Genomic DNA, 26419 nt, shown 5'->3' on the forward strand with positions numbered 1-26419 from the left:
AAAGTTGCTCAAGTCTTGTTTTCACATTGAACCAACCAGTCAAAAACAAAAAGTGTGAATGTTTCTTCCTTTATTCCATCAGCCATTCCTTTTAATCTCTCAACTACTCTTCAAAGTTTTCATCATAGGATTTTCTTTTTCTCTTCTTTATCTTCTTTGTTTGGTTTTACTTTTCAACTTATAGTTTTGAACTATAACAATGCAACTAATATATGAAGCAGCCTTCAAGATATATTGAGTCCGTGAACGGAGTCCATACCGTAGCAGCTCAAAGTAGAACAAGATAGAGAAAGAGGAAACATACCAGAAGAAGAATGGAAAAGGTAGGTGAAGATGAGGAGAAGACCATTGAAGAAGCAAACGATTCAATTGACGAGACGAGGAGTGATAAGGAAGCTGAATATATCAGAGGTACAACTGCTGATCAAGTTGATCCAGTAGATTCTAAAGAAGGCTCCACGGGTCCATCTAACTCACACACTGTCTCCTCTATCGATCCTGATTTTAATGAATCTTATACGGAGGACGAAGAGAAGGTTCTCGCGTTTTTCAGACGTCATAGTGGTTTGATACCTGAGGTCACCGAGCGAAACAACTTCCCATCCATGAACAAGTCTGAAAAGATGATACTTCAGTTCCAAGAAGACACTCCTACAGAAACAGAACAAACAAGTGTAGTGTTCCATAGTTTGAAAGATAGCAGTGAGATTTCCGATATTGGTGCAGTCAATCTGAATTCACAGGAAGTAGTAGAAGGAAAGTCATCATCAGCTTCAGGTGAGGATATCGATGATGATTCATCCAGTAACTCAGACCTTGATTCCAGCCTTTCCAAGTATTATTTTGATGGGTCCTTACCGGTTTCGACTTATGTCGAAGAATTTGATACCCATCAAGATGAATCTACTGTACCTAAAGATGAAAATCAGGTTCGCAACTCAAACTAAACAAGTTTATTATGTCACATCGTTCTCCATAAACACCACCAATTCAGTTGTAGCTCTACCCTCTCTCATTTGCATATTAAAACACTATCCTTACATTTTTCAGATGCCTCTACTGCGTCGTAAGCACCCCATGCAGCAACCAACTTCGTGGAAGAATTGTTGTGGACTCCTTCAGCTTCTCCGGGCAGCTAATCCATAATATTCAGACACCAAAAAAAGTTGACCCAGAGAAAACCAAGATTCTGCAATGAATAGATCTATGCAGAATATAAGGAATAAACGGAATAAGCACTACACCCTAGAGGCCAGAGCGACATATTCATAGCAGATAGAGATATGACTCGTTGTTCTAGTACTCATCATATCATGGTTTCTATTAGCAAGTTGCTCTTGTTCTTCATTTTCTTAAGTTTCTAAGCAATGGCTAGAATGTGTGTTAAGTGTAACGAAGCACTGTCAAGCAAGTGTCTCTTTGTTATTCATTCAACAGAAATACAGCAAACTGATGACAAGCCGGTATGAAATGTTTTAACAACCTAAAAGCCAAGGATACATCAATCACGTCAAACAAATAAAAAACCAGAAACATCACAAACTCAACGAAAGCCAGGCAAAATCTTAGGGACCTATATGACCCTGAAACTTCCAAAAGTTATGGTCTTCAGCTAATCCTTCATTCCATACTATCTAATCACATTCCTTTTGAATAGCATATGAACATTGTCGCTGCCACCAAACCAGCAACTCCAACTGAACCAACCACTGTAATTCTCCTTCCAAGAAACTTTTTTCGGTCACCATTACAAGTTACAACCTTTGTATAGCTCTGACTCCATTACTTATTTAGTAGGCTCCAAGATCCTCTCGTTCAATAAAGTTACCTTTTTTCTTCTTCTTCAACAACTCATCCTTCTTCATTGATTCACTCAAAGACCTCGTCCTCTGTCTGCTTCTTCTCGAACTTACAATTCTCCCGTATCCATCACTAATTGCAGTTTAAAGTCAGAGACTTTCCACTGCAATTTGTATAAATCTCTTCATCTTTATGATTACCTTTCTCTCTTATCTCTTCTTCTACTCTAAAGTTTCTCACTCTTCTCCTCCATTACCTTCACTTCCAAAACCCCAAATTCTTCTTTCCAAATCCCTAACTCTCCCTTCTCAATCTCACCGCTCGCTTTCCACAAACTCTCCACTTCCTTCTCATAACTCTCAAAGCTCTCACCTTTATTCGTCAACACTTTCATCAACTCCACCACCTCTGCCGCCGTCTCATCATCTCCACCTCTCAACGCAGTAATGAGATCCTCCGGAATCCGTATTTACCTCGTTCTCAAGCTCTCGTCGATATACCGTAGATTCTAAAACCTTCTTATCAAATTCGAATTCATTACCACAAAAAAAGATCGATTTTTTAGGGTTTTTACCTTTTTAGCTTTGAGTGGAGAAATCGGACGGTTGAGGAATGATTTGACGATCGATCGGGAGGGTAGTTGACAAATATTGCCGCGCACGTTGTTAAAGTTAAAGAGAGACTCCCACTATACAATTTTAAGGGTCAGGCCAAGTTACATTAAGCCCAACTAGAAACATTTTGAGTCGTGTGGTTGTTGTAGCTGTAGCCAAACTAGCAGTAGCCATGCCGGATTTGGTGATTAGTTCATTAACTTATAAACCTAATTATAATGTAACAATGATTTAAGTAAGTCTTAAGAGTTTTTTTTTTTTTTTTTTTTTGAATAAAATGTTAAATTATATATTCAAAGAAAAATAACGTTTTACAGCAGCTTTGTGTGAAAAAATATTGGCTTAGAACATTAAAAAAACCCCCCAAGTTAGCAAAGTTTAAACCATCTCCTCAAAACCGGGTAGCTAGCCAAGTTTGGAGACCCATAGCATAGCGTCGATCGCCCATCCTCTCAATAGCCAGCAGTTGAGCTCTTATTTGCTTGTCAAGCCACGCAATAAGAGTTATCTCAGATGTAGGAGTCTCCCCATGGCTCCGTGCATTGGGCTCTCGACATGTCTACGTATCTATTTTAGTTATAGCAACGGCATGTCTTCATCTAATACAGAACTCACTTTATCAGTGATTATAATTTTTATGCAAGTCTTATGAACTTTTCCAAATTAATGATTTTTTTTGGTTATGTTATGTATATACATTCGATAATTCAAGAATATTTTGTAATGTAATTTGAATAAACAAGGTTAGTAAGAAATTAATATATTTCCGGCTATGTTTGGATTAAAGAGGTCGAAAGTGTTCTCTGTTCAATGTAATAGTATTGTAAAGTCAGAGGAATACGTACTAATGAATCATATAACTTATCCAACTGTGTTTTTTTTTTTTTTTTCATCGCTTTAACTTATAAAAATTGTTTGTAGATGGTAGCTCTCTAGCTAGTACTTTTACACGACTAAAAAGATTGTCTTGTATGTGCAAGGAATAATGTACACATGAACTCTCTATCGTTGGACTGGACCACGGGGGAACTCAAATCCAGTATATATGTTCATCATCATAAACTTATATAAGTATCGACCGACTTTGGAAATCTTTGTTATAAAGCATGTGGAATGAGCTCATCCAAAATTAAAAATGGGCCACGCGTTATATTAACTAAACTTTCTCAATATCATTAATGCCAAATCTCAAATGCAAGTGCTACCTCGTGATCCAATTAAATATCTAGATGACCTCAACAACTAAATAAGTTATGTAACTACACTGATCGATCCCAATATCATTAATGCCAAATCTCAAATGCAAGTGCTACCTCGTGATCCAATTAAATATCTAGATGGCCTCAACAACTATATAAGTTATGTAACTACACTGATCGATCCCTACATTAATGGTAATTTTCGTTAGCGAACACTTCTCATAACTACGAAACGGCTTAAATTAACCAGAACTTAATAATATAGTCCTAATAAATAAAAAGGATTTCGAAGAAAAACAAATGCTGAGATCTCTTTCCTCGTATATCAAATCAAAGCTAATAAAAAAAGAAGACCATGTTAATTAAAAATAATATAAAAGATCAAAGTGGTTTTTTTCTCTTTTTTTTTTTTTTTGGTGAATCGAAGAAAAGAAGAACAATCTTGTGATGTGGTCGGTCATCTTCAACCTCCGAACTTCATGTCTTCTTGATCTAAGCGCTGGAGAAACGAAGTGAGAACTTTAATGGTTTTGATCTGACATTGTAGAGACATAATGTAACCAGCTGTCTCTTCGAAGAGCGCGTCAACACCAAGCGCCGTTCCTCCGGGAATAATCCTCTGCAAAGCCTCAATCTTCTCCTTTACCTCGTCTTCTTCTTCTTGGTAATCTTCACGTACGGTTGCGTTAGTCTCTGACAATCTCCGTTTGGTTCTGCGCTCAAAACCAGCGGCGCGTGATTTCACGGCGGGTGAGCAAGAAGGTGACAGAGAGCGTCTGGTGGTGTCGGAAGTGGCTAGAGTTTCTTCCATTGAAGGAGAGAGAGAGAGAGAGAGGAAGGAATGATGATGAGTAGTTTTGAGAGAATAATGAAAGAAGTTAGGAATGTGGATGTGTGTAAAAGTGTGTGTTGTATATATATTATTTGAGTGATGATGATGATAGACAAAATGGCGTATGGTTTAAATTTAGTCGGTTTAACCTGATTTTACTTTGGTTTATTATTGCTTATGGTTTGGTTTGTTTATGCTTTTTATGTTACATTTTTTTTGGGGTGTACAATACATTAGTGAAGAAGGTTCGGTTATGAAGGAATTTTGTGGTTTGGTTTGTCTAAAAATAACGATGTAAAATTGTGAAAGTCGATAAAATAAATTCTATTTTTAGAAATTGAAAAATTGGTTTAATGGGCGGTATTGGCCATCAAAGTTGGGTCCAGTTGCACGTTAATTTTTATTTTTATTATCCTCGTGTTTCGGATTTTGGAGATTTTTCTTTTTTCATTTTTCTTTTGCTTTTTACTTGGGGTTCCATTTCCAGCAGAGATTTGGATCTTGAAGAAGAGACATGATAGTTCACGCGCCATGTCGACTGGTTTGAGACTTTAGTGGACACGTCACTCACTTAAGTGGATCATGCTCACATGTAGATTGGATTATTTGCTGTTTGATATATGAGATTTTATATTAGTATTTCTATTTTGTTTTACTTATAGCTAGCTAGAGAGGTTTGATCTACTAATTATACATCAATGATTCAATATTTGTATTTATGTCATATGTGTTGCTAAGAGAAGCCGAGAAGGTGTTGTTATTCTTAAAACTTTTTGCTGAAGTTTCATTCCGTATAGGCTGAGCCATGAATATATATATATATACATGAAAACGAAGCAAATAATTCATATGATATATCATAAAACTAAATGACGGCAAAAGAAAGAAAACTTAGAAAAAGCTATACGTTGTTTTGCGTTATTAACAGTGATATACTTTCTACTACATTCAAGATTTTAAGTTAGCATACGTGAGAAAGAAGAGAAAAAAGGAGCTTAAGTTACACAAAATCAATTAGACGACGACAAATGCTAGTTATGCACTTATGGTTTTAGGCCATTCGGGTGGTGCGTAGGATTGTAGTAGTGGTACAGTAAGTAAGTAGAAGCTAGTAAATAACGTAGTACGGACGAAACAAAAATTAGAGCACGGCGCGCGTGGAGATAAGAAGGGGAGAAAGGATCCAGCAAGTAGGACAGGTGCATGGGAACAAGGGAGAGAGAAATGGGATCCACACAACCAAAGAAAAGAAAAGAAAAGAAAGAGAAGGAGAGAGCACATGTGCGCTCACATGAATATCTCCATCTTCGAAGCCCCATTCCCATGTGCCTCCTCCTCCTCTCTTCTAGTCTCCTTAATAACACATTACAGACTGTAAGTAATATAGTAGATGGGATGAGATCGAGATCAAATAGATATATAGATACTCTTTAAGAGATAGATAGATAGATAGTGAACTAGTTCCTTGTTCGTACAATTGAGGAAGAGAGGATCTAAGACCATCATTAGTGGAGTAACCCATCAAAGTTACTCTCACATTAATTTATTATATAAATAATCATAAATTAAGTAAAGTAACTCTTAAAGAACTAATGCAAAATCATCCTATTAGTAGAGAACCCCAAAGAAAATTATTCAAGCATTTAAATAATAATTTTAAAATTTATGTTTATTAATTATCAAATTTTAATTATCTAAAAATGACAAAACAATTATTCAATATGTTTAGTTTCAATTTGTTCTTGTGGTCTAATATCAATACAACAACAAAACAAAAACAAGGATCTCCAATTAGACTTTGTTCTCCAATTTCTGGTTTTGAATACATTGTGTAGTTTGGATCTTTGGAACCCTGCAAAAGTAACCGCAAAACGCTATACTACCACAATCTGATTTGAAACAGGGGGGCTGCAGGGGAAATCACATAACACAGTCAAAGGGATATGAAACCGACACAGGATCTCAAGCAAGAAAACAAGCTGAGAAAGAGTTATATGAGACTAAAGAAGCTTACTGTTAGTTATGGTTCTAGCTCCCTTCACTCTGTGGCAATTGTTGTATATTTAATTACAAAAGAATCTTGGCTTCTACAGTTTACTTTCAACTCCAGAACCCTGCAAATTTTTTATGTTCTTCATATTAGAATATCTTGAAGCACTAGTTTGTGCAGCGTCGAAGCTTTCCTGCAGCCATCTGATCTGGGAATTGAGACCAGCATCACGCAAAGCATTCAAAGCTGAGGTGTAGAGCCTCGCATCAAGCCTGGTTCCTTCAACTTTCATGTCCTGCAACAGCCTCATTAGCTCATCGATCCAGCTGGTTTTTGAGAATACACCAACCATGACTTATACGTCCACATACGACTTAAGTGGTCTAGTACCAAATTGTGAAAAGAGCATAGCTTTCTTAAGAGGTGAGATTACCTTCACCAACCACTTGCAAACGAATAGACAATCCTCTCTCATCCAAACACTGCTCCATTCCGATCACGAACAATGCACTCACCATGTTCTCCCGATTTGAATGAGCAGCCTCTTGAATTCATCTGAGGCACAGAAATCACATAAGCGATTGTCTTCTTCTTCCGTCCCTTCATCACCTTCACATCTCCAATTCCTTCTGCCATGACCACCGTTCCATCCACCAAAGCTTCACATACAGAGTCATATGAATCGTAGCATGCCCATATGTCACCCATTGATCCTCCTCGTATGTGAAATCACTCAACTCCGACTTCGCCAACAGTACATCATCAACGTTCTGTGACGGTTCGTTTCCAATCAAAGCTTCTTCTTTTACTTCTTCTCCAACGGAAGCAACCACATCTTTGTTAATTTGACTGCAAACCAAAAAAAACATTCCAAATTAAGAATTTTAGATGAGTAAAACTAGAAACCAATTGATTTAATAGACAAACACAAGAGGAAGAGGAACGAATCAACACAATTACAAGAGGAAGAGAAACAAATCAACACAATTACAAGAGGAAGAGGAACGAATCAATACAATTAGAAGAGGAAGAGAAACGAATCAACACAATTAGAAGAGGAAGAGAAAGAAACTCTAATCGGATTAATCCGAAATCCTAACAATCAATCCGATTAATCTGAAACCCTAAAAGAAAAACATGCAATCAATCAGACATGAGAAACGAACCTTCTCTCTCCGATTCGTTAGGGTTTGCACCGGTAATTTCAATGGATTCGACGAGAATCCATTGTTTTCTCCGACTTCTTCATCAATCGCCGTTTCTCTCGCATGCGGAAACAAGAGAGAAGGGAGAGAGACAGTCGGGAAGAAAGAAAAAAAGAAATGAGAGAAAAAAAAAAACCCGGTTTTATATTTATTTTCCAACCACTCTCGTCACGCCACATATCGTTCTTGGGGTGTTGCTCGGAATGCTTCCGGCAGTAACGATTCTCGGCTAAATGGACCCATTTTGGATTTTTTATTATTTATTTGGGCCCCAAAAACAAAAGAAACCCAGTGAGAATCGATCAGTAATCATGCTCTAATCCTACTAAAGGGATCACATCCACATAATATCTATCGGGCATGGTGGCCACGTGGCACTCTTTTTGGGTCCCCACCTCACTGAGCTCCTAAATCTGTCCTTCCCATCTTTTTTTATTTGTTTTTGTCAACTCTTCTTTCTTTTTCTTTTTATGTAATAAAAAGACCCCAATCTCCCATAATTCTAACCATGAAAAAACAACAATTTCAATATATATATATCTATAGTATTTGTTTTTGTTGTTCGATAAACGGCCAAAAAACAAGAAGAAATTAAGCCAAGGAAGTTAATGTTATTGGATTCGAAGATAGTGTTATGTTTCTAGAGATATCATATCATGTATACGACTTACATCTTAATACATCAAACCGTTATAGTAAATGTTACTCAGTATTGATTCCGGATTTAGTATTAATACCCTATGAGGCTTTAAACCTTTATTGTGAAACAAAAGTTATACTAAAAAGAATACTGATAACATCTTAATTTTGCTAAGTAAAAAACAGAAGATTTAGTACGATTTAATGGTTAAGAATTTGTCTTTTTTTTTTATAAACAACACTAAAACAAATTTCTGATTTTCTTCTAGGGGTTTTAGTAGTAGTAGTAGTAGTAGTAGTATGATGGTTTTTAGATGCAAGACAAAATAAATAAAAGAGGATGAGGAGGAGGGAGGGTAGAGAACTAAAGATGATGAATGATACTATATGTTTCCAAGGAGGGGACGAAGAGTAGAGGTGTTTGGTTGGTTTCTCGGGATTGAGATTTACAAAAATCGGGTGTCTTTCTCATTTCACCATCTACCAAACTGACACTCACCCCAATTCTAGTATCCATTTATTTATGTATTTGCATTTACATTAAATTTGTTACAAAAATATAACACACTGAAAAATTTAATTTCTTAGCTTTTAGCCCAGCTTTCGCATTCGTCTTGGAATAATCAATTCCAATGTCCTTTTGTATCTTCTTCTTCCTTCTTTTTTTTTTTATTTTTCCTTCCAAAAAGTAACTTTACTTTCATAATGAGAACTAAATATTCATAATCTAGGAAGGGATTAAGACAAGACAAAGATATGTTTTCTTTTTAAGAGTTGAGAAAGGGAGAAGAAATGATTATTTGGTAATGGTTTAGTTACACAATCAAAGGACAGTTGTTAAGAATTCTCTTCTCTTTTTCCTCTAATAAGGATGGGCTAAACAGGTGGGCACACCATGATGGGTGATCTCTGGGACAATGCTTACAGTGTTTTCGGGTCCACCTCAAACGTTTTTTTGTCTCCTTTCTTGGCCTCATTTAGTTTGCACTTATACTTGTCTTATTTTAATTCTAGTAGATGTAGATGTAAGTTGTTTACTTCTCTCTTTTGATGTAAAACATTTTACATCAGAAATATAATTATAACCAGAAAGAAGCAAAAAATAAAAATAAAAGGTGTATATCTCTCGGAGATCGAAATTTTATATTATGTAACACAAAGTTTTCAAACAAGGTTATATTTTATGGCTATGCAATTCATAAAATATGACTCAATTTAAAGCCAATACGTAGAAAGAGTGTTACTGTGTAGTGCTCTGGAGATTAAGACGTGCAGTATAAGATGGGACATGATTAAGATGAAAAATAGGCGAACTCAACTGTTTACACAAAAACATATACACAAATCGTTTGGTTAAAAAAGTTTTGATCAAGTGACAATACAGCTTTCTGTTTCTACTGACATTGGAAGAACAAAGTGGCGCCTGTGAATGTGATATGGGTTCCCACCACCACATGCGTTCGAATTTGCCATGAAAACCATCATCATCATGCGCATCCACCCTGATCCATCCTCTCTAGCCAGCGGTTCTTTTAAACGTGAAAAGCTCAGCAGAACCTTTCTTGTCCATTTTATATGCCAGAATATAACATCCGTTTATTTATCTGTCGCATATAGAAAAAAAATAATAATGGATTAACATTAATAAATAAAAAACATTTTATCTCATATGGTTTTGTATCAGAGAATTTTCTTGTATGATAGACGTTGAAACATACGATGTTTCGTGTTGATCAAAGCTCCCGCTTAGGTGGAGACTAGTACATCTTCGACATACCATACCGAACTGCTCCAACTTTCCGGTGAGCAGAACCACCAGGCGCAGCAGCTGCAGCAGCTGCTGCAACTCCTATTCCGGCGGTTGCCTGTAACAGATTTGTATCGATTATGATCCGGTCACTGATGTTTTCGGCTTTGTTCATTCCCGTTCGAGCCATGATAAACGGGTTGTTATCTATGTTGATGGCTACATCTGGTGCGTATCTATTATACTGAGGTATTTGTCTTGCCTGCTTCTCAGACTCCATAGTTGCTCTTCTCTCTTGCTGCTTTCCCATGGAGACTGTTGCAGCCGACTGTTGTGCAAAGGGGAGATTGGTGCTCCGGATGAATGATCTTGGGTCATAAGCATCTCTGCTAATTCTCCCATTGTCGAAAGGTGCGACAGGGCCCATGAATGTGTTTGGTTTGGCGGCTGCGTATATAGAGATGTTTTACGGTTTATAGAGTTCGGTTTGGAAACATTTCTGTTGGATTCAGGATGAGTGATTAAAAAGTACCTGAGAGGTTTCTTTGAGTTGCTTGTAATGTTGCATGATTAAGAGGAATGTTTTGAGTAGTTTCAGGGTTCAATGTGTTTGTGTTATTCATAAGTTTTGGTTGCCCTCCTCTCGCTACTGTGGTTGAGTGTATGACCGTTGATCTGAAATCATACAAACACAGAGTCAGTAAGGATTCTTTGCATATTCTTTCTTTCGGCAACAATACTAACTAAAGAAGTCTATATAACGAAGTTGACATGATCCTCAATAAAAACTAGTGTTCAACACAAGTATGAGATAGTCATGGTTTCATGATTTCATCTTTTTTATCCTGTTCATGTCAAATGATATTTATATGCAACTAGCATAACAAGTCAGGAACAGAGGATTTACCGGGGAAGAGAGGCATGTTTCCTTTCTAGAGGCGCCACAGGGCCTGATTTACCACTGTTTTCTTCGAGATGCGCAAATTGTCTTCTAAATTGATCAACAGCACTGCAGTAATATACATCAATGTCAGGGATAGGGTGTGACATAATGCTTGTTAAAGAATATAATCAACAAATATTACAACCTTGGGTAGAGGAAACTGGCTTTATCAGCACCGTTCATGTGATCTTTAAGCAGCTGAGGATGGTATTCAAGTATCTCCCTAGAAATTAACTCTCTGATATCATCTTTAGTGACCTTTCTTCTCTCAAACTCAAATTCCATCTTTGTGATGGGCTGACATGAAGGCTCCCTTTCCACTTTTGCTAATCCCTTGAAATATGGGTCAGCAAGTGCCTGAAGCAAGTATAAGGACAAGAGAAGTTTAGCGGGTTATTCCAATAGACCACACATATGCACGATACACACTTCTTAATACAGAAGTTGAAAAGCACCTCTTCAGCAGTTGGCCGGTCTTTTGGATCAAAAGCAAGAAGCTTCTCCAACAACTTTAGAGACAAAGGATCCGCATTTGGAAATTTCTGAGCAAACGGAATGGGTGGCTTTTTCCGCATGCTTGTTAAGTATCTCCTTGCCTTTTCGTTCCTTACCTGCATAATATCATAAAAGCAGGGTATTCATCACTTGTCCTTGCATAAGAGTTGTATAAACTTAAAGCACTCTGTTTACAAGAAGATCAATACCCGCGAGATGGTGTCCAGGGAAGGTGTCCCTAGCAGATCAGTCATTAGATCCAGCTGGTGTACCACATTCTTCCCAGGGAAAAGTGGTTTTCCCATCAATACCTCCGCAAAAATGCAGCCTATACTCCAGATGTCAATTGCGGGTGTATACTACAAAGCCAAATCCATCAAAATTTATCTCCAAGTAATACACCATATTAAAGATGATTGTTATTTAGAGAACAGATGACACACCTTAGAGTAAAAAGATCCACAAAGCTCTGGCGCTCTATACCATCTTGTAGCAACATAGTCCTGTAAATTTGATAGAAAATAAGGTTGAAGAATATCAGGTCCTGCAATGCATTGATTCTTAATTAGAACAACTTCAGTTGAAGAGAAGAATCATATTGTGCAACGTACTGTCCAAAAGATTGTTGTGGGAGTATCATTGAACGCAACCCTTGCCAGTCCAAAATCGCAAATCTTAAGTTTACAGTTTGCATTTGCCAATATGTTCTTTGGTTTCAGGTCTCGGTGGTAGACGTTAGCTGCAAAAAAAAACAATGTACATAAGATATCATAAAACAACAGAAAAAAGTCTCCAGTAGAGTTAAAGTTCAGATATATTGACATGAGCAAATTTCAAAAGGCAAACATTAGGAAACCGCATAAGTCCAATGCATCAATGTATGAAATAGTAGAGTAGGAAGTAAGAGACAAATCTGACAATACACTATAATGAGAAGCTGGATAAAGAGTGTGACCAAGAAAAAAATGGACTACCTGTATGAATGTACTTGAGTGCGCGCAATAACTGATAGAGGAAAAACTGGTAATGCTCTCTAGTCAAATCATCATTGGCTTTGATAACTTGATGAAGATCAGATTCCATAAGCTCGAAAACAACATAAATATCTTTGAATTCTCTTCGGGAAGGAGGAAGCATAATGTGCTTAATTTCAACGATATCTGGATGCCTTAGGAGCCTAAGCAGTTTGATCTCACGTAGAATCCTAGCAGCATCAGATATATGCTCAAAAATATCATGTATCTTCTTGATAGCCACTTTCTCACCGGTAAGGGTGTCAATGGCAGAGCAAACAACTCCATAACTTCCTTTACCAATAACTTCTTGAATTTTAAATCTGTTGGCATCGCCATAGTCAGAGAAGAACTCCATCTCCAGATTATTCTGTTACAAAATAGAAAATCTCAAGTCAGAAAAAAACATTATAAACTGACGGGACGAAACTAGCACGCACGAATAAACAAATCAATTGAGCCACAAAACAATACATAAAAAAAAAAAAAAAAAAAACATTTAAGTTGATGAAGAGTGAAGAAAAGGAACGGAACAAGTAAAAAGTGAAACAAAAAGATTCAGACAATAACAACAGGTCAAACATGATTAGGAACACAACAGATAACAGAATGAAGAAATTGTGGTTAAAGAAGAAGACTAGTGCCTTTTAGGGTTATAAGAGATTGAAGGTTTTTGAGTTCAAAAGCAAGTTTTTTTTCGTTGTTGTTGTTGTTCAAAGGCAAAAGAAAGAAAAAAAAAAAAAGGGATAAATGTTGCTGAAGAAGGGCTGTTATAGACAACAGATCATAATGTGGCGTTTTTGTTATTGTATAGACAATAGATCATCATTGTCATTATGCGTTGTTAGATTGACACTTGTAACGTTTCTTCATCTCAGCTCATATAACAGAAATCAGAATTTGCCCCCAAAAACGGCAAAAAAGATTAAAACTTACAAGATTAACCGAAACACACATAAACAAATATCTCACGGAAGACACAGATATCAGTATTGGATTCAAATAATTTGGCAAAAACAAAAATAAAAAGAGAGTTTTTTGTTTGTTTGTTTTGTGTTCACCTTTTTACGATGATCTTGCTGCATCATGACTCAATTGAAAAAAAACCCGGAATTAAAAAAACCCTAGATTCGATCTGGAATTGTTTTGAATCAGATCAGCCGCATTGGCCCCATCGACCACTGGACCACGAAATCGCGAAGCTAGAATCAGACCTGGTTCTGCTCCTCCGGCAATCCTCCACCGACAAGAGACAGAATCGCAGGCGAATTTCTCATTCACCTCTCAATTTCACGGCCCCCACCCACCACGGAAACAGAGAAAACACAAACCGTGGAATCAAACAACCAAACAAAAAGAGAGCAGGAGGAGGCAGCTCTTAAGATCAATGGAGGAATTGATGAAAGCAGAGTGCGAACAGCAAGAGCATTGCTTTAATCGCACGTTTTCGTCGGCGCGAGATCTGATCACCGACACACAAGGGATAGAGAGAGAGAGAGAAGAGAGAAGGAGGACGAAGAGTGAAAAAAAAAATCAAATGAGAGAGATAAGGAAGGAATCTATCTAGAAGAGGAGAGAAAGAGAGCTGGTGGATTCATTCCATTATATATAGGCAGTTAAACGCCACCGTTTGGTGAGCCATCCAAAAGCAAAACCCATTAGTATAGTAATAAATATAATACTTAGGAGTTAGCAAATAATTTGTTTATGGGTTATCAAGTGTTACATTATACTAGTAGTATAGATGATTTAATTAGCACATTATTGATCAGATCATTATTAGTATATATGTATGATCTAGTATATTCCATCTTTATTGTCATTGTATTCTTTCATATCTTCTTTATCCAACTCTTTTTAACATAAAATTATGATGTACTTTACTTAACATCATCTTCATTATTTTCTAAAGATTTTTTTACCTTATTTGTGTATTGAGTTTCTACTAATTCCATTTATCATTAATATTGAAACTCAATACACAAATAAGGTAAAAAATCTTTAGAAAATAATGAAGATGATGAAATTGGATAAGTACAAACTCTGTTATATATAAAAAAATGTTAAATGCATAGTATTTGATAAATAAAAAAACAGTATTTGATAATAAAAAAATGACCTCTTTAAACGTATCAAATATCTGTGGACTATATGGTTAACAAAAAAAAGTTTGTGCCCAATTATCTCTAACCACCTCTACCTAATTAATGCTACCAATCAAAAACATAACAAATATACAGTAAAACCTCTATAAATTAATACTCTATAAATTAATAAACACTATAAATTAATAAATTTTGCTGGTCCTAAGTCGGGCCAGTGTAAAAATTAACAATATTCGATAAGATAATAAGATAATATTTTTTTCGAAATCTCCTTATAAAATATGGTCCAAATAATATCATAAATTAATAATCATAAATCATAGGCATAAATACTAAGACAATTTTGTAAAATATGAATCTAGTGTTGTTTGTCTTTTCTTAAAGTTGGAAATCTCGTTGGAGTTCATCTCTGATTTTCCTTATTGCATCAAAAACTCCTGGTGTTGTCTTCTCGATTTGCATCCAAAAGTTGTGAAGAGTTCTAGACGCGATAATTGCTTCCTTACGTGTAACTGGTTCCAAAGGTTCCACATTATCGTCTTCAGCTTCTTCATCAACATTAATGACAGAAGCCACAATCTCTTCTAAACTCTGAACTTCTGAGCATGCATCATTTTCACCTGGATAGTCGAGTAGACTATTGACATCCATTTTATTTCGATAACCAAGATTATTAATCACCACTTCAAGTTCCTGCATACCATCTTCACAAACTGATTCCTCTTCTGAATTCCTTGATACGACATCCCTTGAACGAATTTTACAATGTCGAAAACAATTTGCTATTGTCTCTCCATGAACATTAGTTGTCCAAGCAGAGACCGCAAAATTGATAGCATGCAAAACATTGATCTTAGCTGGATCAGATTGTCCCAACTCATATCCTTCTAAAACCTCACGGTAAAATCTCCTTCGATAATGCATTTTAAAAGCTCTTATTATCCCAGCATCACAAGGTTGGATTTTTGACGTCATGTTAGGTGGCAAGAAAAACAACTCAACATTATGTAATCCTTCAATATTTCTTGGATGTGCTGGGCAATTATCTACCACAAACAAAACCCTTCTACCATGCATTATCTGATCAAACTAGCGAATATATTCTTCAAAAATAACACTTGTCATCCAAGCTCTTTTGTTGGCTCGATAATGACAATTCAAGCTATTCATGTTGACATTCTTGAAGCAGCACGGCTTCGCATATTTTCCAATAATCCATAAGGGAATTTTTTCAGTCCCATCCTCGTTACAGCAAATAACAACAGTTAACCTTTCTTTGTCTTGTTTTTTGCCTTCAAGTTGTTTTGTAGCAAGAGAATGATCAGCTTGTAACCTATAAAACAAACCAGTTTCATCCATATTCAAAACATCTTTCTTAGAAAACTTATCTATTTTTCCTCTTATAGCTTCCAGCTTCTTTTCCATGTCTTCAACATCAACTGAACCGCTTTCTCCAAAGCAACGAAACGACTTGATACCGTGTCGTAATTTGAATTTTTCAAGTCAGCCTTGAGAAAATTGGTGCTCAAAATCTTGTTCCGGGTATACAAGTTTCATAGTCACTTTTGCCTTCTCTAAAATTAGTTCTCCGGTCATATTCACACGATCTTGGTATTGAAGAAACCATTCAAAAAGAACTTTCTCCATCTCTGGATATTTTGCTGGTTTGTGACGTTTGATATCTTTTCTGGATTCCAGATTGGTGGAAAGATATTCATCTGATCTTTTGAGTGTGTTTGAGATTGTACCTTGGCTAACTTGAATTTGAAATTTTTCTTGAATCCACAATTGCAACTCTTTTTGAGTACATTTGGTATGATCTCTTTTGTACTCACTCTTTGCGTATTTGGTCTGTCATGGTTGCTTTTGCAACACCTTTTAGATGAGAAGCCATAGCTAAGATTTTGTGTAAAGAAAAAAAATAGTAGACGAGAATAGCTCGTACGTTCACGTTCATGTCTACAAATAAAGACACAGGTTCTATAGAAATATGAATGTTAACATAATTGAATATGTTATATCAAAGCATAAGGAATTTTATATAAAGAAAAATTCTAAAAAAAGTATATGATTTTAAGGAAAAAATTCCAAATTTACATCTAGAAATATTTTAAAAGTTAATGTAGTGAATAATATTGTATTTTGCAAAAATATTTCTATAAATTTATAGAAATATTTTTGCAAAATACAATATTATTCACTACATTAACTTTTAAAATATTTCTAGATGTAAATTTGGAATTTTTTCCTTAAAATCATATACTTTTTTATTAATTATTAATTTATGGATAAATTAATATCACTATAAATTAATAAAATCTCAAAGTCCCCACATTATTAATTTATAGAGGTTTTACTGTATACCATAAATTAGTTCATGGGGGTGTTCTTCATAATGTAAGTATTTTAGTTATAGTGGACAACTCGACATCTTTAATCATATTGTGGACCAAATTATATATGCACTTCTCACAAAATTCCTAAAATATTAACCAAAAACTTAGAAAACAAAAACAATTCAAAAACTGTAAGGAAAAAAGCCAAAAAAAAGATTTCATTTATTTTTTATTTAGATGTTAAACACCTGATTTTTTTTAGGTTGGAAAAAAATAACTCGGCAAGGGTTAAAAAAAAATCCAAAAGTGTAGGAGAGTGACATCGAACCGACGTCCTCAAAATTAATGGAATACAAATTACCATCGGACCACGCCAACTTATTCAGTACACCATTTCCGAGTATAATATATATAAACAATACAAAGACGCGTGACTATATTTTAACAGCTTTTTTTTTTTTAACAACATATTTTAACAGCTATTAAGTGATCTACGAATTTAGTTATGTATCCTAAATCAAATAATATGAAATACATACATTAGAACCAACAGATTTATCCTATAAAACGTTATTAATTAACACTGATTAAGTGTGTTTACTACCTTTGGTTGAAAATACCATTATTTCTTCTCTAACACATATTTATGTGTACAATGTGTACAATTATTTTTTTTTGGCTAACTAGCTGCTTGGCTTTACAATTTATTTTATTTGTTTTGAGAGTTTTGAGTTGATTCTTATGTGTAGTATGATTCTAGTGTTAATATGCTAATATGGAATAACCACATCACACAAGAAGATTAGAATATTAGATTTGAATGGAAATGAGTGGATCGTAAGCTTGTTACGTGAATTATTTTAAAATATAATAAAAATATAAATAGGTTCACACTTGGAGGGGTATGATTGCAATAGGTAAAAGAAATAGATAAATTTTGTGATTTGCTCATGTTTTGCGTTATCAATATTACTTTGCAATTATATAGACAAACCTTTGGATAAAGTTGTGCAAGAAGTAAATGGATGTTCCCACATTTGAAATCGTAACCAAAGAGTATGGTTTTGCCATAGATGATGAACTGACTTTCGATGTCGTTTCAAAGGGGGGAGACCTTCCATGTCTTCGTCTGCTTGGTCTGAGTCGTCGCCAGGAACCTGTGCCGTCACCCTCATCTTTTATTGAACAACATAGAAAACCGGGTATAGTAAAGTATTATATTAACCCATTATTTTTTACCACCGTTTAGGTAGTATATATAGGTAAAGTAAATTGTAAAAATATTCTAAACTAGGTGAAAGAAATAGGGAAAATTTGTGATTTGCTCATGTTTTCCGTTGTCAATATTACCTTTGGTAAGGGCAAGCAAATCTCGAGAAAACCAGTTAAACTTGTAATGGATGGATTTAAACGCTTCGGTTAGTCGGCCACTTCTAATGGAGGTTAGGGTTGCGATTACTTAATTATGAATTTGCTTTTAATTAGATATAAAAACAAAAAGTGTAGGAGAGTGACGTCGAACCGGCATCCTTAAGGTTAACAGAACACAAATTACCACCAGACCACCTCAATTTCTTCAGAATTGTGTCCCAGTATATTATATATATATCGATACAACCACGCGTGGTTATATTTTAACAACTGTTAAATGATCTGTGACGTATGTTAAGGGACGGTTAAGAGAGGATTTGAATTTAGCAATCATTTAAATATCAAATTACTTTAAGTCAAAGTATTTTTCTTCTAATCTAAAAAGATCAAATATTAAACATCAAAATAAAATATAAATAAGGTATTTTTTGGCTTTTTTTTTCCTAAAAACTATAGGTACCAGTTTAGAATTTTAAAATTTTGTATGTGCCTAGATTTTCTAGACGAGTTTAATTACGTATCATAAATAAATAATATGAAATGCATACATTAGAGCCAACAGATTTATCCTATAAAAAGTTTTAGTGGATATCTTTAATCATATTGTGGACCAAATTCAATACACACTTCTCACCCAATTCCTAAAATCTAAACAAAACAATTTAGATAACAAAAAATATCTAAATCTCAAAAGAAGGAGAAAATTAGAAATAGTGAAACCATAGTTAAGAAATCTATACAAAGCATACCAGCTTACAATTTTAAAATTGTGTATGTGCTTACTTTTTCTAGAGGAGTTTAATTATGTATCCTAAATCAAATAATATAAAATGCATACATACGTTAGAGCCAAGCCAACAGATTTATCAAATAAAAAAGTTACTTTTATGTTTCACAAAAATATAATTTTAACACATTTCATACAAATTAAGAAAAGTATGGAATTAAACATGTTTGTTTCTATTTAATAAATGGTTAGTGATTTAATTCAATGAAAAAAGCTTTACATTTAGGGATACAAAAAAATGTAACATTAAAAAGCACCTTAGAAATATAGAATAACACCCAAATTTTTATTCTAAAATGACACATTGTTAAACAGAGGAAGGTCTTCTTCGGACATTTGACGCCACGTCACCTGAGGTGACGCACCACCTAACTCGAGTTGTACTTTACAAGAGAAGAAGAGAGACTTGTCGTCAAATTGTGATAAAACCCAAGCTAATCATTCATTTTGTTCTTTTCTTTTGCGTGCTCTGTTGATTAAAAATCTGAAGTCAAACCAGCTCAAAACGAGTGTAATTTTTTGAATACACAAGATTAATACGGCAAATTAAGTTGCATACTTGCATACCCTTTTACATTGTCACTGTATTAGAGTATCTCCATTCCTTATCTTTAGAGTATGATGTCTCCAAATTAAAAAAAAAAAAACAATAAGAGATGATGTCTTAAATTTAAAGACACCAAACTCATTTAAATAATATTTTTTTTCATTTATGATTTTTTTTTTAATTTAAAGACATTTTTTCTCAAAGATGAGGGATGAAGATGGTCTTAATATTCACGTTTGTCATAAAGAAAATATCTATAATTATCTTTATTTTAAGTTTCAAGTTTATGTTGTAGATCAAATGTTAGTATTTAGTTAAGTGAACATGATTAATTACAACGTGGACCAAATTTAGATTAAGAATTGCAAAAAAAAAAAGAACCTTTAGTTTATCTCTTACGTGGATCAAATGTAGTTTGTGATTTTATGTTGCGGAAGATAACAATATTTCTGACAAAATAAATGAAAATATTTGCAAAATAAAAAAGTAACATTATTGCAGATCATGAAGCTAGACATCAAGCAATACAAATAGATCGATATAAAATCTGCCCTCTATACTCTCAATATTAAATAGACTTCTCCAACCTAGTCACCTATACATTATTGGATTTTGAAAATAAATTTATATATATATATATATATACATCATTGGATTTTGATGGGTAGCTAGATCCGTAAGGTGATGTATATTAGTAAATACTATACTTAATTAAGAGGTACATACATATAAGTATATCATTCTTAACAATGTAATATCTGTAAATTTGAGAATCCTAAGATATTAATGTATTTTGGTGGCTAATGAAGTGCTAATTTTCTACTGTGTCCCATATAACTAAAAGCTCCTTAGTCCATGGTCCCCATTTAAATGGCCAGAATTTAGTGAATAGAGAGAGAGAGAGACGCGTTTCTTTCTATTTTCGAATATGCCAAGACTTTCAGTTTGTCGTCTTTCGTATATTTATGATATGAATGTCACGATTTTCAAAAACCATTCTTAATTTTGTCCATAATGCGATCCCACACTGTTTCAGGTCTTCTTCGCATGGATTTCTTGTTTCGTCAACTCAGGAAAAAAAAAACTCAATGACAGAGAATTATAACTACACAACCAAGAAATGATTCGTTGATTTTCAAGTAGATGTAGACATGTAGTTATTTTCGTTTCTTTTGTAAATAGACGTTACATAATTTTCCTCAGAACAAAAAATATCAAAATCATCATCTCTACTTGAACCTATACATACATGTCTTTTTTTGCCCTAAATGGATTAAAGTCTTTTTGTTTAAACTAGGGAATCTTCGCGCCCTAAAATGGAAACAAAAAGAGAGAGGAAAAGAGAGAGAGAGCGAGAGAGAGAGAGAGAGAGAGAGAGAGAGAGAGAGAGAGAGAGTTCTAATCTCAAATCCTTCTGAGTATGGCGTTTAATTTCCCATCTTTTGTTTTATGATCTTGAGAGTTGATACAAAAGAGAGTGAGAAAGAGAGAGAGAGAGACCAAGTTCGTAATCTAGACCTTCTTCTTCTTCTTCCTCAACCTAGACCTTCTTATTCTTTTCTTCCTCAAAATCTCTTCTCGCCTACACAGCCAAACTCTCAGACCAGAATATCAGCTTCAAAGGGACATTCAGCTGCAGCTTCGGAGGAAAATACTGGGGCTAGATCGGATACTCACAAGAACCCTAACTACAAGCGGATCACACAAGGAGACCTACCTATCCTTATGGTTTTCCCACTTTCAAGCTCCATAGTTAATTTCTTTTATATATATATAAAAAATGTATTTTGTCTTTATTTCACTCTCCTGCTCTTGCTGCTGTAACACAAAACTTTCTATTCCCCTCCAGGATATATATAAACCGGTATCGTTTTTAATTAAAAAAAAAAAAAAAAAAAATCTTCTCGATCGTAATCTTCTTCTTCCTCAATCTCTTTCAGATCAGAATCCAAAGAATGAAGGGGAGCGACATTTCGTGGATGATTCTTAGAATCATCCTTCTGAAGCTCATCATGTACACGCAGACGACTCAGGTAAAAGCTCATAACAATCTTTATGTATACCGAGAATCAGATCAAATAAAGATCAAGGCGCAAACAGAAAATTTAGGGTTTTTTTTTTATGCTCTCAGACCACGTACGTATCTAGAGATCTTAGGTGTATAGCCTGTATTAATAATTTATTAATTAGGTATAAATACTAGAGAGTGAGAGTTTAGTCTAAGCTACGTACATACAGGCCCAGTAATATATATATTTTTTTGTCGGCTAAATAATAAAGACCAAATGGGAACATATTCGTTACAAGAAAGGTCATGAAAAAAACCCACTAATTGCAAACATTTCAATTCAACAGGCAATATGAAAACTAACATACATGATATGGATAATATCCTAATATCAATATATTCTTAGATCTAACATTCCGTCGTTGTTGCATTAATCTAAAAAAAAAAGCGAAATAAAATAGTTACGTGAAACATTTCTTTTACTAGTAGTTTTTATTTCACACGAAAATCGATATATCCATACCTGATAATAGTTATATATATATATATATATATATTTTTTTTTTTTTTTGCTGATTTCAATTTCAAAAGTAAGTATTAATTTCTCACTAAATTAAATTGTAATCCGTAAAAAACTGAAGAGCAATAAAACTAGTCAAATAATAATCACCATGACATAACATTAACCATCAATCATCTGGACACAACATAAGATCCAAATCTTAAAGACATATTTATATGTTTTCAAACTCATAAAAGAACTAAAAAGTTCATAAATCTACCACTTTTATCATAAACATTTTTTGCTTTTAGCTTCTCTTTCTGCATTTTTCCATTCTTCCTTGGGGTCTCTTCTTACTCCTTTTCTTGCAGTCATTAAAAAAGATTACCTATAAAGAAAATACAAACGGGCCAAACCGATATCATTACAAATGTTGGTTCTAGGTAACAGTCCTCTGAGTTGTCACAAAACCAAATCTCAAAGCCTAATTATGACTAACCCCAAAGCCTGAGTATTGCAAAACTCTATCTCCAGTCATATAGAAATACAAAATAGTTCACGTAAGATGAATTTTTTTGATGGGAATCAAATAAAATATTTGTACCTGCACAGGATTGAAAGCAATAATCCATGTCAAACCAGACCTACATACATACTGTCTTTCTTTGAGCCTGGAATGTCATTGATTAACATTTCACTATTAGAATGCACCGGGGATCTAAGACGACTAATACAATGCTTTTAGTTTCACTTCGGTGGAAAGATAAGTTCTTGGATAGGTCTAGAAAAGCTTACTTTAACAGACACTGTTGGCAACGAATCGCTATGATTGTTATACGAAATGTTGCTGCACATTAAGATATAAATAACAAATAAGTTGGTAAATATTCTCTAAATGTATTTTGTTTGACTATGGAACAATATATACAAGGCAGAACTTAGAGACCATACAACACTAGAGGTGAGTCCCTCGCTCTTAAGTAGAAAAGTCAGGTTCCTATAAGACTTTTATTGTTTAACCGCCTGAAAACTCAACTGAACAAGAAAAAAACTGAGAATTGAATTGGAATTTCAAAAACATGCAACAAAAGAATTAGTGTGAAACTCTAAAGGAAAGGAGCACTCACAAGTAATTCTAGAGTTTTCCAATTGAAGTTGATATTTGAACCTTCTCCAAACTCCGAATGTATTGTTTAGAGGTTGCATTTTTTCGCAACAACAACCTATACCACAAAACCTTTAGCTCAGCAAGAAGAAAAAATTGCAGAACAACTGAACATTCATTCTCCAACTACAAAAGTTCATTTTACAGATCATTCAATTCATTCTTTTTTTGACCCATTCTCTTGTTACCAATTCACCACCATATATATAGATTCCCAATAGTCATGAGAAAACATTGCTGAACTTCGTTTATTGAAACTTGTAACAGAGATCGACGCAAACTTAGATTCAGTAGAAGAAGATTACCTTAAAAAAAAATTCTCTGTAAATTTTGAGGTTCACCAACTCTGCTGCTACCCAAAATTTCTTCACAAATCCATTATACCCTCTTCATAAACACAAACAAATTCCGAAGAAATTGATGATAGCGTACAAACCTTTCTGAGCTATTGGAGAAGCTAATCCAGAGATGGATAAGAAAAAAAAAACTCAAAAGCGCAGAACTGAATCACATCTAGAGATGAACGATTCACATCTGATAATAGTTTTTTTTTTTATATCTTCTTCTTCTTTTTTTTTTTTGTGATAAAAATATACTAATATGTTTTATATTTTTGAAATTTAATTTTGACTGGCTTCAGATGAGGTCTATTATTGCATCGGCATACATGACCAACCAGCTTTTTCCCTTCCTCTTCTAATAAATCACACATTACAGGTTTGTTTATTACGTTTTTAGAAAATTTATTTTATTTGTTGTAGTATGTGTTGATTATCATTTATAATTTAATTTCATGTTACTTAAAAATTTTAATTTCTTTTTGTTACAGAAGTCACCGTCAGAGATCCCTAGAACGACTGGAACTAGGGCAAAAAGTGAATGGACAACATATGAATCACACATCAGCGGTGGTCGCCAGTTTGAGATGACTATTCTGGTTTGGAAGGTTGTTTTTTCTTTACCTTTCATGTATTTTATAAATTAAAGTTCTATTATTATATCATCAGCTTTTTTTTTAATAATAGAAAATATAAACATTTCCAGGATCCCCGAAGTGGAAACTGGTGGCTGCGTGTAGGCACCGACTTGGTAGGATACTGGCCTAGGGAACTTTTCACCACTTTAGGCGATCATGCACGGAAAATCGATTGGGGTGGAGAAATCATTGACTCAGAGAGCTTCGGACGACACACGAAGACGCAGATGGACTCAGGGCGTTTCCCCCAAGAAGGGTTTGGAAACGCGAGCTATTTCAGGAACATACAAGTGGTTGATCACACTTGCAGTTTCCAGACGACCCCTGAGTTGTTTACACAGGCAGATACTCCTTATTACGACGTCAAGAAATTGCATAGAGATGAGTTGGGAACTCATTTCTTTTATGGCGGACCAGGATTTGGCCATATGCATTCAGGGGTCGTATCTCTTAGTTTGAGTCAGTTTTTTCTTTATTTATGTTTTAGTTTTTTCATTATCATTTAGTTTCTTTTCTTATTTATGTTTGTTCGGTTAAGGCTTTTGTGTAAAAACACTGTTTATTATGAACATATTGTAATACAATATCTTATATAACATTTCTGATCTAGTTAGATGAATGGTAGCACAGGTTATTTGTGATTGATCACCCCGAAGAACACTGATTCGATGATGATGATGATGATGATGATGATGATGATGATGATGGGCGAAGATTATGATGATCGATAGAGAGAAATAGAGTAAAGAAGATGAATATGGTTTTTGATTCCTTATACAGTATTACCAAAGTGTGCACTAAATAGGTCGTTGTTGCTTCTTCCTATTTAAAATACACCCTCTTTTAATACAACCCTGAATAAATGATTGCAATAGGCTAGATCTCCATTTGTGCTTCATGTGGAACTTCAAACTAGCAAAAGTAAGATGCCTCAGGCATTTAACTAGCAACTCCTTTTTGTATCCCTAAGATTCACCAAACTCAATAATACACTTCTTATAGAAAACAGGTCATCCATTGAAGCTTGTTAAACAGGTCACACATTTTCTAACCATCATCATCATCATCGAATCAGTGTTCTTCGGGGTCACACTCTCTCTTTGTGATGAGATGATGATTTGGGGGGGGGGGGGGGGACAAATACTCTCTCTTTGTCACACTCAATCTCAGGGTCAATACCAAAAATACTTTTATAATGAGGTTGGTCAAGGACTGAAGGGAGCTCGATATTGGTCTGTGAGCGTACGGGTTTTGCAAGGACGATCTAGTTAGTGCACACTCAAAACTATCAGTATTGTTTTTCACCACGCAACCATGGGATTGCTTCAAGCACACTACCACAAACTGAGGGTCCTCATGTGTCTCACGAAAACTAGTAGACATCGTGATGATGCAGGCTCTCTTCATGATGAGCAAAAACAAAACATCACTGCCAGAAATCAGAGTGTAAATCAGCGATCAACAGCAGTGTAACATAGCACGCAACTTTGACAAATTTTCAGAGCTAAAAAAAAAAAAAAGTTCTTCTAAACCATAAAACCTTAAACTGTAGCCAAATTCTACAACATAGCTCTTTAACACACACAAAAGGATATTTTGAGACAAGAGTTTATTGTTTCTTGTTTCTTAAGATATCTATTTTTGATAAAACCGAGATGGTAAATTAATTGATTTTGCAGAATCAAAAAAAAAAAAAAAACTGCAACAAAATCTGCAACCATTCAAAGTTTTTAGGTAGTTTTTGGATTTTGCTTCTTTGAAGATCTATTTTTTTACCATTCAAGATTTTCAAAAAATAGATTTCTTTAAATTTAGGAGTAGAAAAGTTTAAAAAACCAAGAAATCAATTACCAAAATTCAAAATCTAAAATATAAAAACCATAAACCATCTGAACACCGAAACACTAATAAGTAATAACCATTCATTGTCAAACTCCACATTAATGTTGTTTTCATGAATGGTCTTGAAGCCAAATTTTTTTTTTTTGTTTGGTAACGTCTTGTAGTCAAAGTGATTTTACACAAATTTGATATACAATTATTACTATTTATTTCCGATATATAATTATAGAAATTGTAGAATCTTTCTATTTTCCAAAAGGCAATAAAAATAAATGACAACCTTCCTTAGTCAAAAAAAACTTG

General features: G+C 34.5%; 3 protein-coding genes, 1 long non-coding RNA gene and 1 pseudogene across 5 annotated transcripts; 1 reads left to right on the forward strand and 4 right to left on the reverse strand.

Moving 5' to 3' along the window:
- The first annotated feature begins 84 nt into the window (after positions 1 to 84).
- On the forward strand, positions 85 to 1459 carry LOC104782797 (uncharacterized). The gene is made up of 2 exons (XM_010507828.3): positions 85 to 929; positions 1051 to 1459. Exons 1-2 carry the CDS (start codon positions 315 to 317, stop codon positions 1144 to 1146), a joined length of 711 nt encoding a protein of 236 aa, XP_010506130.1. The 5' UTR covers positions 85 to 314; the 3' UTR covers positions 1147 to 1459.
- A 2376-nt stretch (positions 1460 to 3835) lies between these two features.
- Positions 3836 to 4573, reverse strand: LOC104785076 (transcription factor PAR1). The gene has a single exon (XM_010510212.3). The coding sequence runs from the start codon at positions 4422 to 4424 to the stop codon at positions 4077 to 4079; it is 348 nt and encodes a 115-aa protein (XP_010508514.2). The 5' UTR covers positions 4425 to 4573; the 3' UTR covers positions 3836 to 4076.
- A 1526-nt stretch (positions 4574 to 6099) lies between these two features.
- Positions 6100 to 7932, reverse strand: LOC147946353 (uncharacterized). 2 transcript variants are annotated; one of them, XR_015597673.1, is made up of 3 exons: positions 7602 to 7932; positions 6869 to 7284; positions 6100 to 6730 (listed from the first exon to the last, which is right to left on the reverse strand). It is a non-coding gene; the product is annotated as an uncharacterized LOC147946353 (long non-coding RNA). The 2 variants fall into 2 exon arrangements; XR_015597672.1 differs by having other exon boundaries at positions 6100 to 6761.
- Positions 7933 to 9549: 1617 nt separating this feature from the next.
- On the reverse strand, positions 9550 to 14175 carry LOC104782798 (mitogen-activated protein kinase 20). Its single transcript, XM_010507830.3, has 11 exons — positions 13539 to 14175; positions 12439 to 12847; positions 12076 to 12203; positions 11908 to 11967; positions 11674 to 11823; positions 11425 to 11580; positions 11115 to 11326; positions 10934 to 11035; positions 10559 to 10701; positions 9998 to 10473; positions 9550 to 9883 (listed from the first exon to the last, which is right to left on the reverse strand). Exons 1-10 carry the CDS (start codon positions 13563 to 13565, stop codon positions 10037 to 10039), a joined length of 1824 nt encoding a protein of 607 aa, XP_010506132.2. The 5' UTR covers positions 13566 to 14175; the 3' UTR covers positions 9550 to 9883; positions 9998 to 10036.
- Positions 14176 to 14914: 739 nt separating this feature from the next.
- On the reverse strand, positions 14915 to 16476 carry LOC104784376 (CENP-B homolog protein 2-like; annotated as a pseudogene).
- Positions 16477 to 26419: the final 9943 nt, after the last annotated feature.

Source organism: Camelina sativa, chromosome 4 (genome assembly GCF_030686135.1).
Source record: "Camelina sativa cultivar CO46 ecotype springtype chromosome 4, ASM3068613v1".
NCBI classification, from domain to species: Eukaryota; Viridiplantae; Streptophyta; class Magnoliopsida; order Brassicales; family Brassicaceae; genus Camelina; species Camelina sativa.

What these genes read in the sequence shown, in the direction of transcription:
- LOC104782797 (XM_010507828.3), top strand. Translation starts at nt 315, where the DNA reads ATGGAAAAGGTAGGTGAAGATGAGGAGAAGACCATTGAAGAAGCAAAC. An exon ending in TACCTAAAGATGAAAATCAG is followed by an intron (nt 930 to 1,050) that starts GTTCGCAACTCA and finishes TACATTTTTCAG; the next exon opens with ATGCCTCTACTGCGTCGTAA.
- LOC104785076 (XM_010510212.3), bottom strand. Translation starts at nt 4,424, where the DNA reads ATGGAAGAAACTCTAGCCACTTCCGACACCACCAGACGCTCTCTGTCA.
- LOC104782798 (XM_010507830.3), bottom strand. Translation starts at nt 13,565, where the DNA reads ATGATGCAGCAAGATCATCGTAAAAAG. An exon ending in ACCGGCCAACTGCTGAAGAG is followed by an intron (nt 11,327 to 11,424) that starts GTGCTTTTCAAC and finishes TACTTGCTTCAG; the next exon opens with GCACTTGCTGACCCATATTT. An exon ending in AACTCAAAGAAACCTCTCAG is followed by an intron (nt 10,474 to 10,558) that starts GTACTTTTTAAT and finishes CTATATACGCAG; the next exon opens with CCGCCAAACCAAACACATTC.